Source organism: Sorex araneus, chromosome 6 (genome assembly GCF_027595985.1).
Source record: "Sorex araneus isolate mSorAra2 chromosome 6, mSorAra2.pri, whole genome shotgun sequence".
In the NCBI taxonomy this organism is placed as follows: Eukaryota; Metazoa; Chordata; class Mammalia; order Eulipotyphla; family Soricidae; genus Sorex; species Sorex araneus.
Window position 1 is genome coordinate 89,097,083 of NC_073307.1, and position 14,115 is coordinate 89,111,197.

The 14,115-nt window shown below is 40.1% G+C and overlaps 1 protein-coding gene across 1 annotated transcript in view; it reads right to left on the bottom strand.

Moving 5' to 3' along the window:
- Window positions 1-13,901, bottom strand: part of CD163 (CD163 molecule) — a 39,751-nt gene extending 25,850 nt beyond the window's left edge. Inside the window, exons 1-6 of the mRNA XM_055143597.1 lie at window positions 13,871-13,901; window positions 11,931-12,017; window positions 8,305-8,625; window positions 6,309-6,629; window positions 3,461-3,781; window positions 2,091-2,411 (exon numbers count right to left, since the gene is read on the bottom strand). Coding sequence (XP_054999572.1) covers window positions 2,091-2,411; window positions 3,461-3,781; window positions 6,309-6,629; window positions 8,305-8,625; window positions 11,931-12,017; window positions 13,871-13,901 — 1,402 coding nt within the window. The remainder of the gene's footprint in view (window positions 1-2,090; window positions 2,412-3,460; window positions 3,782-6,308; window positions 6,630-8,304; window positions 8,626-11,930; window positions 12,018-13,870) is intronic.
- Window positions 13,902-14,115: the final 214 nt, after the last annotated feature.

A 14,115-nucleotide genomic window follows, 5' to 3' on the forward strand; every position in this document is an offset into this window, starting at 1 on the left:
CATCTTTTTATATTCCCATAAAATATGTCTTTAAAGAATATATAAATACTCCAATCACACAAATTGTCTGTGGGGAGTAGAATCGAAGAGCTGGAAATAGTAATTGGTGGGAGAATTTATACTTTTTATTTTGTGATATTATTTTTTCAACCACCACCACCTCCTATACGTTTATATTTAAAAAATTACTACCATGTGTTTATATTGCCTAATCAAGAAATCTCTCTTAGAGAGACAGACATAGAAAGATTGCACTCATCTATGGTATATAGAATAACAGAGTGGGAGACTAACACCCAAGAACTGTAGAAATAAGTACCAGGAGGTTGACTCCATGGCTTCGAGGCTGGCCTCACGTTCCGGGGAAAGGTCAACTCAGAGAAGCGATCACCAACTACATTGTAGTCGAAGGCCATGTGGGGGAAGGGAGTTGCGGGCTGAATGAGGGCTAGAGACTGAGCACAGTGGCCACTCAACACCTTTATTGCAAACCACAACAGCTAATTAGAGAGAGAAAACAGAAGGGAATGCCTTGCCACAGTGGCAGGGTGGGGTGGGGGGGAGATGGGATTGGGAAGGGTGGGAGGGACACTGGGTTTACGGGTGGTGGAGAATGGGCACTGGTGAAGGGATGGGTTCCAAACTTTGTATGAGGGAAGTATAAGCACAAAAATGTATAAATCTGTAACTGTACCCTCACGGTGATTCTCTAATTAAAAATAAATAAATTTAAAAAAAAAAAAAAGAAATCTCTCTTAGAAAATATCTATTGCAATTCAAACGTATATCTTTAAAAACTTTTTGTCCTGTGCATAATTTTCCCATAACCAAAGGCAGATGCAATTTAAACAACAGGAAATGCGCAACTAGATTAGAACGAAAGTTTCCACTCTGTGACCAGCTCTCTACATGCTTGGTGGGTTTGTTCTTACATTGTTTTTGCTTGTCTATCTTTTCATCATGCTATTAACAACAAATTATTTCAATATATAACCTTTGAGTTGTTGAAAAGTTCTCATTTTTAGTAGAGATTTTATGCAAGCCTACTCAACTCAGAGCTCACTTTTGTTTGCTTTTTAAAGTGGTTTTAGTGAAATATAAAAATATTCTCAGGGGGCTGGAGCAATAGCACAGCGGGGAGGGCGTTTGCCTTGCATGTGGCCGACCCGGGTTCGATTCCCAGCATCCCATAGGGTCCCCTGAGCACCGCCAGGGGTAATTCCTGAGTGCAGAGCCAGGAGTGACCTCTGTGCATCTCTAGGTGTGACCCAAAACAAACAAACAAAAAAACAAACAAAAAAATATTCTCAGAAAAAAACTTCTCTCATAGGAAGATAGTATGATCCTAAGGTTTAGTCATGACATCTGATCCATCATTATCATTTTTATTATTTTGCCATTTTGATCAGGGGTGACTCCTGGAAAACTGTTCAGGATTCTCTCCTGGAAGCGTTCAGAGAACCAGATGGTGTCCTGGGATTCAAACCTGGCCTTCCACATACAAAGCGTGTGGTCCAGCCCTTTGAATTATCTACTCAGCCCCAGCATTGCTAATTTTCAAATAATGTGGTGACATTCCTGTGAAAAACATATTTACGTTCTACCTTAAACATTTATTTTCTCCTTAATTAAGCTTTAAGCTCCATAGATTCAAAAATTATTCAGCCATGAAAGTGAACAAATTAAAAACAAGTACCTGTGTCCAAGGCACGAAACAAATTATAGATATAGTTGAGGATTTCATCACCAAACGGATGTTTTTAGGTCTCTTGAGATAAATCTGATCAGCCCTCAGGTTTTCCTTAACCCCCGATTTTTCTCCTCAGCCTCAAATAGATCATTAGAAATTTATGCTCTTAGAATTCATCTTCTGGAGCTAGAGCGATAGCACAGTGAGGAGGGCGTTTGCCTTGCACGTGGCTGACCCAGGTTCAATTCCCAGCATCCCATAGGGTCCCCGGAGCACCGCCAGGAGTAATTCCTGAGTGCAGAGCCAGGAGTAACCCCTATGCATCACTGGGTGTGACCCAAAAACAAAAACAACAACAACAAAAAAGGAATTCATCTTCTGAACCCTTCGAAAGTCTTACCTGAGCAGGTAACTTGGGCATCTTTATAGTGATCACAGGGCAGTCCCCCCCACTGCCAGTCCTTGCAGTTCCAAAGAGAAGTTTCATTGCCCTCACAGGTGCTAAGGAACATCCACATGTTCATTGCCTGGATTTTGGAATAAACTTGGTAGGAGGTTCTGAGTGCAGATCCACATCGCAGCTGCCTGCAAAGCACATCAGCGTGTCTCAGTTCCCAGGTTTTGTCACACACTCTCCCTAACAGTTTCTGAATTTCCACCTCCACTGTCCCCGCACAGCGGCTGCCTCCACCTATCAGCCTCAGTTCCACATCTGATCCATCTGCAAAAGAAACATAAACTTAAGCCATAGAGACACACAGAGCTTGGCTCCTAAAGAATAACTAAAAAAACAAAACAAAACAAAAAAAGTGTAAGGGTCCTCCCAAACTGTGCTCAGCGGGTGGGGGTGCTAGTTTCAGAAATAGTCGGTCAGCCTATTCAGAAGAGTTGATGCTAGGGGTCAGAGGATGCAGTCACTGTTGCTCGGGTCCTGCGGTAGCACCACCAGGGTCTTCTGGTAGTATTTGGGGTGGTCCAAGACACATCCTCCAGTGCTCAAGGGCCTTGAGGTTCGAGGGAGCTCACTCAGGTCCTAAGCATGCACAGCATGTGCCCCTGAGCCCTTGTGCTATCTCCTTGGTTCCCCAAATGTTATTAGCTTTGTTCTTTTTGAGTCTCCCAAGTGCCTGGGGACCCTTCCCAGTGGGATTTATCCGACTGGCGTTCAATGCAAGGATGCAGTGCTCACAGGGGGACTCTAGGTTAACCCTTGCATTACTTGGGAAACCACGTGGTCCTGGGTGTCAAATGGGCGTCGGCTTCTTGCAAGGCATGTGCCTTCACCTCTGTATTGCCATTTTCCCCAAATGCCGTATTTATTTTATTTATCTATCTCTTTTCTAGACCCTGAGATATGGAAATAATGGTTCTCTCATCTTTTGTTTCATTCCTTCCACCCGCCAAACATGAATCTGAAGATTAGTAGAATTATAGTTTCAATGGAATGAAAGTTGTTAATGTCAGAAAAATATGAGCAAGTCAGATATGAAGACAGTAGTAGCGTTTTTCTTTTTCTTTTTTTGAATCCTGGGTGGATTTAACATGCAAAGTGGGTTTCCTGACAAGTTTGAATAGTTATTCCAGACAACTGCGCAAGGAAACCCTTTAAACTAGCTAAAGAGTGAGTTCAAGATTTCTCACAACTGTAAAAGAATTCTTCCTAAGAAGGACATTTCTGGATACTTTAGCTTTTCATATCTGACATCTTTTGATGTTCCCGAGATACCCAAGTCTTGCTTTCTTTGTTTTTTCCCTTTTGTTTCCACTTACCAGAGCATGTCACACCAGCATCTTCATGATGTTGGCAGTAATGCTTGCCCCATTCATGATGTCCACACATCCAGAGCTCAGACTCGTGTCCTTCGCAGGAAACGTTGTCAAGCCAGATATTTCCTGTTCCCTCACTGGCGTTAACTCGACCAGTGGCTGTGAGCGCAGTTGGACATCCCAGATGCTTACATGTCACAGCAGCATCAGTACCATCCCAGCGGTCATCACACACTGTTCCCCATTCTCCTTGGAATTTTACTTCTAATCTCCCGGAACAATTGTTGACACCATCTACCAGTCTCAGGTCCAGATCTGCTCCTTCTGTGAGGGAGACACAAATCAAATCAGTGATCAAGAAGCGACTTGAGTCTATGAACTTTAAATACTGTTGTTGAGCTGAGTAAGAACAAAGGGGCTAGGGAGAGACAGGGAAAACAAGGGTATACTGTCAGTGAAGATCACTGAGATGGAAGGGATCAGGCAAGAAAAGAGCATATAGTACCTAAGAGTTTTTCAGCTACCCATGCGTATTGGATATGCCAAAAACAGTAACAATAAGTCTCTCAATGAGAGACTTTACTGGTGCCTGCTCGAACAAATCGATGAGCAACGGGATGACAATGACAGTGACCAGTGACCAGGGAAGAGTTTTTGTTGAAATTGTTGATTATTTTTCTTGTTACATGTGTATTTGTGATCCTGGTCTGCCTAAAAACCCAACATTCATTTGGACTTTTTGCCTAGATTACTAATCTGGTTGGTCTTACATGCCTGGCACCTTTGGGAGGGCTATGTTTAAAAGGAAGTATAGAGAGACACCTTACTATTAACAATTGAACCTTCTTCCAACCAAAGAAGAGACCTTAATTTTACAATGCATTCTTGATTTTATTCAATGCAAAAAGTACACTGTTTTTTTTACTAGTATTCCTCAAAGAAGAGATCTTGATTTTACAATATATTCTGCAATAAGTACACTGCTTTTTATCTCAGGTAATTTTACTTCTTGTTGCTGAAATACTCAGGATTAATAAGACCTACTGAAAAGCATCCTTCTCATTGGGGAGCTTGAAAGAGTTTGATAGAAGGAAGTGGAGATATATACTGAGTTTCTTGTATCCTAAATCATTGCACTTTCCTCAGTTAAGGAAATCCTTTTTGATTTTATGTCAGAATTCTATAATTCATATCCAAAAGGTCACATTGTTCAATATGAAAAAATCCATCTCAATCTTATCAGAATTCTGATTACATTGGTTAAGCAGAGGAATCCAGTTTGGTATGAAGCCTGCTAGGTTTCCTGTGTCGATATAATCTCTTTTTAAATTAGCTTAAGTTGAGTTTCATTCATTTAGAGAGAGAAGAGAATAAGAGATTGCATGAGAAAAAGAGAGCAAGAGACAGAGACTGAAAGAGAGAGAAAAGGGAGACAGTGAGAGAGAGAGAGGCATATGTGTACTGATAAAAAATATTTTTACACTCTTCTTAAATGTTCTCTGGGATTAGTATGGTTATGTTCTCTAACCATATTAGGCTTACTACAAACTAAAAGTGCAAATAAAAACAAGGAGATGGCATTCCTGCACACACAGAGACATCATACTTATTTTGTGGCGAGTCATGGTACATGAAAGTCACTAGATTAACACAGTGGCTGCACAAATAAGGTTTTCCTAGGAAACCCAAATGCCATTTTATAAATCGCTGGGCTCTGTGAATTTGGAAAAAAAAAATTAGCTAACAGGAAACTTATGTAGGTCTAGGGTAATAAGGATATGGAGGAAGTGATTTGTTTTTTTAAAACTATGTAGCTCTAAGAAAGAACGAAATCATGCAATTTGCAGCAATGTGGGTGGAACTAGAGGCTACTGGGCTAAGTGAAGCCAGTCAGAGAGGAAGGAGTTTCAGTCAGAAAGGAAGGAGTTTCTACTCCTTCCTTAGTAGAAGTATCTTACTAGTAAGTGCAACTTAAGGATATGCAGGAAGGTAACAAAGAGCCAAAGCAAAAAGAATGAAAGAGTTGATCAATGAAAAAGCATTGAGTTGTTGGAGTGTGACTTTGAGGTCCTTTTGGGAGGGGGTATACTGGTAATGGGTGTGGCATTAAAATTTTGTGCATGAGAAGCCACCAATAACAGTATTGTAAATCACAGAACTTCAGTCAATAAAAATGAATTAAAAAAAAAGTCAAAAGAAGTTATGTTTTCTTTCTTTTTCTCCTCTTTCTCTTCCTTCCTTCCTTCCTTCCTTCCTTCCTTCCTTCCTTCCTTCCTTCCTTCCTTCCTTCCTTCCTTCCTTCCTTCCTTCCTCCCTCCCTCCCTCCCCCTCCCTTCTTTCTTTCTTTCTTTCTTTCTTTCTTTCTTTCTTTCTTTCTTTCTTTCTTTCTTTCTTTCTTTCTTTCTTTCTTTCTTTCTTTCTTTCTTTCTTTCTTTCTTTCTTTCTTTCTTTCTTTCTTTCTTTCTCTCTTTCTTTCTTCTCTCTCTCTCTCTCTCTCTCTCTCTTCTTTCTTTCTTTCTTTCTTTCTTTCTTTCTTTCTTTCTTTCTTTCTTTCTTTCTTTCTTTCTTTCTTCCTTTCTTCCTTATTGGACTATTTGATAAATATCTCCTTTTATCTTTATGTTTTGGATCTCACTTATACCAGATCCTCCTTCATTCTAATCTCTTTATTCTAATTTCAATAATGGATAAATCTCTACAGCACTAGAACAAAAATTAGGTTATTATCAGGTGACAAATAAAACTGACTTTATCCTGGTTTTAGGAGTTCAGGCTTTAAAGACTCTTACCCTTCCCCACCATTTTTGCATCATCTCCTAAAAGAAGAGAATAAGTCCAGATCAATTCTTACTTAGACAGACTACTCCAACGTCTTCAGAGTGACGGCAGTTATGCTTCCCCCATCCTTGATGGTTGCATTTCCAGAGAGCTGACTCATTTCCCAGGCATTCAAGGTCATCAAACCAGATTGGTCCGGAACCTTCTCCAAAATGAGCTGAACCTGAGTAACTGATAGCAGCTCCACACTCAAGTTGTTTACAAACCACAGAAGCATGTTGTAAGGTGAAACTGTCGTCACACACTGTTCCCCACTTTCCTTGGAATTTGACCTCTATCCTTCCAGTACATTGGTTGCCTCCATTTGTTAGTCTCATCTCCACGTTGGCTCCATCTAGATACAACAGAGCGAAGACCAGCATTTTGATATTCACTCGTCTATTTTTTAAATGTAAATTTTATTTTTATATGGTCGTTCACAATAGTTTATTGCATTTGATATTCCAACACCAATCCCACTACCATGACACCATACCCATCACCATTATTTCGTATTTTCCCAACCATGACCCAAGCCTGCCCCAGCAGCAGGCACTTAATTTATTTTGTATTGCTTGTTATGAATAATTCTCTAAAACTGATCCAAGAAAGTTTCCTTAGAAGAAAGTGTGTGAAGATTGTTGTATCTCACCCTGGAGTTATTTGGCCCTTGTATAACAACATATGAGATTACTAATATGTTGTTACAGTTTGAGCCTTGTGTGCTAATCACTGTCACTGTCATCCCGTTGCTCATCGATTTGTTCGAGCGGGCACCAGTAACGTCTCTCACTGAGAGACTTGTTGTTACTGTTTTTGGCATATCCAATACGCCACGGGGAGCTTGCCAGGCTCTGCTGCGCGGGCTTGATACTCTCGGTAGCTTGCTAGGCTCTCCGAGAGGGGCGGAGGAATCGAACTCGGGTCGGCCGCGTGAAAGGCGAACGCCCAACTGCTGTGCTATCGCTCGAGATTGGTTGCATCCTTTTCGATGTGTGCCACTCCTGGTTCATCAGTGGTAGAGAGTGTGAGATGTCACAAGGCTGCATTTGCTGCCACGCTGTCCAGGAATTGTAATATTTTAAATAAGTCAAGGATTTTTGTATTCATTTAATAGTGATTTCTTTTTCCCTTAGCAAACAAGAGTCTTTGTGATCCTTGGATTTGATACTGTCTCTAAAATGAAGAATGCTTCTTCATTTTATCTTGAATGCTGTCCAGTTTTACACAGATTGGTGTTTTAATCTTTTTAAACCAAGGTAAACCTTTTTTTAAAAGATTGTTAAAAATCTTTTAAAGTAGACTTTTAAATCTACTTTTTATCCAGTAGAAAAATTTTCTATTTGGCACTGTTTTCTTGTATTTTGAAGACAGAGCAAATACTCTCTCTTGTTGGGGAATAGATATATTTGACTCAAGTAAATTCATTTAAAAAGCTTGAAAAAATAGTATTGGTCCTGACAATAAAGTATGACAAATGGCAGGTGAATAAAATGTGAAATATTTATTTGAATATTTCTTTAATAGAAATAGTTCAGAGAATAAATAGCTATCTAAAAATGAATTTGAAATTATAAAATAGAAAACTGTGAAATTGAAAACGTGTAAGTATGCACAACAGCCTGCAAGAGCACTGCAATAACTTGGAGTATATACCCAATTATTATTATTATTATTTTTTGCTTTTTGGGTCACACCCGGCGATGCGCAGGGGTTCCTCCTGGCTCCGCACTCAGGAATCACTCCTGGCGGTGCTCAGGGGACCATATGGGATGCTGGGAATCAAACCTGGGTTGGCGCGTGCAAGGCAAATGCCCTACCCGCTGTGCTATCGCTCCAGCCCCCAGCATATACCCAATTATTAAAAATTAAGAAAACCTATTCGAAATAATCATGTGGTGCTGGGACTATAACCCCTTTACGTTCTCCCCAGTCCCTCTTTTCCATTTTTAATTTATCTACATATTCCCCCCCACCCCCCGCCCTCACAGCATAGTTCATGTGGCCACTTTGACTTAGTTAAGTTTTACCTGAGCATGTTATTCCGGCGTCCTGTTGGTGAGAGCATGTATGTTTTCCCCATCCATCGTGTTTGCAGTCCCAGAGAGCGGACTCATTTCCCCGACACGAAACATGATCCATCCAAATGGGTCCAGAGGCTAGAGTGGAATTATTCCAGCCAGTGGCTTGGATCTCAGTTGGACATCCCAGCTGCCTACAAATTACGGAGGCCTCTTCCTTGCCCCAGTCGTTACTGCACACTGTTCCCCACTGCTCCTGGAATTTCACCTCCACTCGCCCAGAACAGTTATTTTCTCCAGACACCAGCCTCAGCTCCATGCCTGATTCTCCTGAAAAAATGGGTAAAGGCAGCAATTGATTAAGATCCCGAGAGCAAGTCTGGAATTGATGTTCTTTAAATTATTTATCTTTTTTTTTTTTGCTTTTTGGGTCATACTTAGTGATGCTCAGGGGTTACTACTGTCTCTGCAATCAGAAATTACTCCTGAAGGTGCTTGGGGGGCCAATGGGATGCAGAGACTGAACTTGGGTACCTATGGTACTATTGCTCCAGCCCCAAATTATTTATCTTCTAAAGACATATTTTATTTTATTTTTTAGCTTTTTGGGTCACACTTGGTGATGCTCAGGGGTTACTCCTGGATCTGCATTCAGGAATCACTCCTGGTGGTGCTCAGGGGACCATATCAGATGCTGGGAATCGAACCTGGGTCAGCTGCGTGCAACGCAAACGCCCTACCCGCTGTGCTATCGATCCAGTCCCAAGACATATTTTAGAAATATTCCCGGCCCATCCAGAGTATGATGTTTCATAGGAAATCCAAACACTAATAATTTATAGACTTCAAAAAAATAATGACATAAGGCTTGTTAACAAATTTTTATGATATCTTTATCTTATTGTTGATATTCTTTATACTGTCAACTTATATTCTATCCATAGAGTTTAATATTGGGGCTGGAGTAATAGTATAGTGGGTAGAGCATTTGTCTGACATCAGCTTACCTGGGTGCAATCCCCTGCATCCCATAAGGTCCCCTGAGCATCACTAGGAATAATTCCTGAGTGCATGGCTAGGAGTAACCCCAGACCATTGCCGAGTGTGGCCTCAAAATAAAAAACATAGACTTTTCTATTTATATAAATATTTAAAAATGGAAAAGTATTAGATATTGTTTCTCTAAAACCATTAAACAAAAACTGGAGAGAGATGAACAGACATTTCCATGAAGAGGACAAATGGATAGCCACTAAGCATACAAAAAACTATTCATTATCAATTATTGTCAGGGAAATCTCAATCAAAACGACATGAGATATTATCTCACACCAGTAAAAATATGCATCAAGAACACAGGAAACAATCAGTGCTGACTGGGATGTGGGGAAAAAGGAAACTTCACTCACTGTTGATGGGATTTGTCTTCTGAGTCAGCCTTTACGGAAAACAGCGTGGAGATTTTTGCAGAAACTAAGAATAGAGTCCCATATGACCCATCCATTTCACTTCTTGGCATCTAGCCCACCACCCCAAACTCAAAAATAGTAATTTGAAAAAGATGTCTGCACACTTATGTTTATTGCAGCCCCTACTACAATAGCCAGGATTTGGAAACCACCCCGATGTTCAGTGGCAGAGAAATGGTTAAAGAAGTTTGGTACATCTATACAATGGAATATTATGTAGACAGAAGAAAAAAAACATGCAGTTTGATGCAACTTAACGTATCATTTTAAGCAAAATAAGTTGGAGGGTAAATACTGACTGATTGAACTAATACCTGGTATAGAGAGTACCAAGATAAGGGATGGAAAGGTATCAAATTTTGGTTAATCCATGACTCTGGATTATAAAGAACAAGGATACAAAGGAAAGAGAAGTGAAAGAAGAAAATTAGGTGACTTGAAGGTTATGCTAATAAGTGTCAAAGGTCTTGGATATTTTTGTGGTTTAGAAGTGATGTAACTACGTACCTGTGGAAACCATGAGTTAACATTATTTTAAGAATTTGACCCAAACTATAATAAGTGAAATTTTAAAAATGAGTTTTATAAGGAGGTAGGGTTCTCAGAAAGAGGGGACTTTGAGCCTTTGGTATGTTGAGATTGGTGATGGTTTGGATTTGGGGTATAATAAAAATTCTGTTATTAAAAGTTTTATAAATCTTAACCAAAAAATTTAGAACTTAAATCATACATAAATTCAACTGAAAGAATGATGATGATAAGGATTAAGGATTAACTTAATGAATTTAACATGTATACCATACATATATGAGAAATATCATGAGATTTAATAAAACTGTCTAAGATCTTACTGAAACTTATTTACTTAAATAGAAATTGATATGGAGATACTTTTCCTCTTCTACTGTAATCTTATGTCACTTGAGAATGTCTCAACTACCACCTTATCATTCCTTCAGATAAATTAGTGTTATCCCAATAATACACATCTCACTTTACTCAGTATATTTTAAGATAAAATCTGACATTTAAACTTAGTGAATTTCTAAAATGCATTTTTATCCAAACAATTCTAAGATTTATCCTCCTCTCTAGTCTCTATTTTTCAGACACAATTTTCAATCTTTAAAAGGCATTTTTTACCTGCAAGAGTTAATTTTTTTGGAGTACTGATGTTATTATTACTTTTCATGTTACATGACAAAATTTTATTTTGTGCTTTAAAAATTTGATCCTTAAAAAGTGAAACCAGGGGCCGGAGCGATAGCACAGTGGGTAGGGCGTTTGCCTTGCACGCGGCCGACCCGGGTTCGATCCCCGGCATCCCATATGGTCCCCCAAGCACCGCCAGGAGTAATTCCTGAGTGCAAAGCCAGGAGTAACCCCTGAGCATCGCTGGGTGTGACCCAAAAAGCAAAAAAAAAAAAAAAAAAAAGTGAAACCAGGGGGCTGGAGAGATAGCACAGCGGGTAGGGCGTTTGCCTTGCACGCGGCCAACCCGGGTTCGAATCCCAGCATCCCATATGGTCCCCTGAGCACGGCCAGGGGTAATTCCTGAGTGCAGAGCCAGGAGTAACCCCTGTGCATCGCCAGGTGTGACCCAAAAAGCAAAAAATAAAATAAAATAAAATAAAATAAAAAGGGAACCCCCCCTAAATAAAGAAAAATCTGATCCTTTGAATACATAGAGCATGTTTTTAGATGCTATTTAGTCTTTTTGTTTGTTTGGCATCACACCCAGTGTTTCTTAGGGCTTACTCCTGGACTCAACACTCAGGGAACCACTCTTGGTGGAGCTTGGAGCATCATATAGGTTGCTAAAGACTGAACCTGGGTCAGGGTGTACAAGACAAGCAAGTACCTGATCTGTTTTGTTATCTCTCTGGCATAAGTTCTAAGGATAAGAATTTGTGTGTGTGTGTGTGTGTGTGTGTGTGTGTGTGTGTGTGTGTGTGTGGTGGGGGGAGGTGGGTGGGACATTTGTCAGTGCTTTGGGACTACTCATGGCTCTGTAATTAGGCTGTACTGAAAATTGAGAGCTCTGGTCTCCCCTAGGCAAAGGGTGAACTCCAACTTTTAAGCTGTCTTTCTGGTCTATATTATTTGCTTGTACTTCCTCTTATCAAATTTGGCAAAGACTGCAAGGACATTTGACCAAGGACTCACCAAGAGTAGAAGTGATCCAGCAGGTGCTGAGAACGGAGACCACAGAGATTGCGAAGGAACTCAAAAGAACGAACCGCCTTCTAAAGTCTGGGAAATAAAAATCAAAAGGGAAAAGGTATCGCCCTTTCAAAGAGAACTGGTGAAGGCAGGTTGAACTAAAGCAGAAGATCCTCCTAAATTGCAAGCACAAGGTATCAAGTAGCCTCAATGAAAATGGCTTTGAAAACATATCTTTTTTTTTTTAATAGTTTATTTATTTTTGGCTGGAGCGATAGCACAGCGGTTGGGCTTTCGCCTTTCACGCGGCCGACCTGTGTTCGATTCCTCCGCCCCTCTCGGAGAGCCAGGCAAGCTACCAAGAATATGGAGCCTGCACGGCAGAGCCTGGCAAGCTACCCGTGTGTATTGGATATGCCAAAAACAGTAACAATAAGTCTCTCAATGAGAGACGTTACTGGTGCCCGCTCGAACAAATCAATGAGCAATGGGATGACAGTGATTTAGTTTTTTAATTGAGTCACAGTGAGAACAGTTACAGGGCTTCTAGGATCAAGTCTCAGTCATACTATGATCAAACACCTGTCCCTTCACCAGTGCACATGTTCCACCATAAAGAACCCCTGCATACCCCACCCCCCACTCCTCCTCTGCCTGTGTGGCAGATGATTTCCACTTTACTCTCTCCTTACTTTGATTACATTCAATTTTCGGCAGAAAACTCACTATCATTATTTGGAGCTCTTCCCCCAACAGTCAGACCTGTAGGAATGGCATCATTCGATCGTATGTTGAAAACATATCTTAACAGGCAACCATAGAGTTAGGAATTAGAAGGAAGTTGGGGATGTGAAAAAGACTGCGAAAGCAGACCTTAAAATATACAAAATTTGGGGCTGGAGCAATAGCACAGCGGGTAGGGCGTTTGCCTTGCACGCGGCCGACCCCCCCGGTTCGATTCCCAGCATCCCATATGGTCCCCTGAGCAACGCCAGGAGTAATTCCTGAGTGCAGAGCCAGGAGCAACCCCTGTGCATCGCCGGGTGTGACCCAAAAAGCAAAAAAAAAAAAAAAAAAAAAAATATATATATATACAAAATTTAAAAGGCATCAATCAAATGATAAGTGAGCATTTCTCTTTTCAGGCACATCTCCATCCCACCTTGTTAATCAGCCTTCTGTGAAGGAGTTATTTGTCTCCATCACATTCACTACAGTTTCACCAGTACTTGGTACAGAGCAACAGTAACTTAACAACACATTGATGGGATAAAGTGACAATATTTACATTTAAAAAACAACCAAATAATGACTCTTACTCCATAAAAGCACCCTTGAAAGATATTATCATCTTCTCATTTCTTGCCCACTTTAGTCTACTTTATTTTTTCCCAACTGGAGTCATGTGGCTCCTGTGACCCCCAGAATATTCCAAGGGAGACACCAGTAAAATGAGGAGGGGGCAGCTTGCAGGATAAGAAGACCAGACAAAGGAAATAGGGTTGGAAGGGGATCAGGGCAGGAAAAAGATTGAGAAATTTTGCTCTAAACTAACACTAAAAGTTTAATTGAGTTCAACACGCCCATAGAAATTATGAAGTAGATTTAAACTCTCAGTTAAAAAATTTTCTCTAGCTAATCAACTTCCATTCAAAATTCATTCCTACCTGTTCATTCCTGAAAACTATCTTCCCAACATAGTTCATTTCAGTTCCTTACTTAATTCCATCTCAGGAGTTTTACAAAAATCATGCCAAATCTAATCCTAATCTCATATTTTACACTTTGAATCCTTGATAGATAAAAGGTACTGCCATATAAGTTCAATACCCTTTTCATTGCTTACTCTTCTAATTTAAGTGACCATAAAATTGGGGTCATTGACTGTCAATATGATGTTTTAGTCCATAAAAGAGTAAATGTTGAATGAATAAAAAGTTTACCAGAAATTCTGTAGTTGTCCTGTAACACCATGTCGAGTTCTTCCACTGCAAAGTTTTAGATTCCTGAATGATCTTGCATTTCCCTCTAGAAATGTCCTCTTGAAGAAAATGACCACTATGAATTCTAAAAATCATTTTACTTCCACAAAAAGAAAGAGAAAGGCTAGATAATGAAGGTGGAGTCAAGCAAAACAGGAAGTTATTAAAAAAGGCTGGTTCCCTGATATACTTATGTTTTCTTCTAC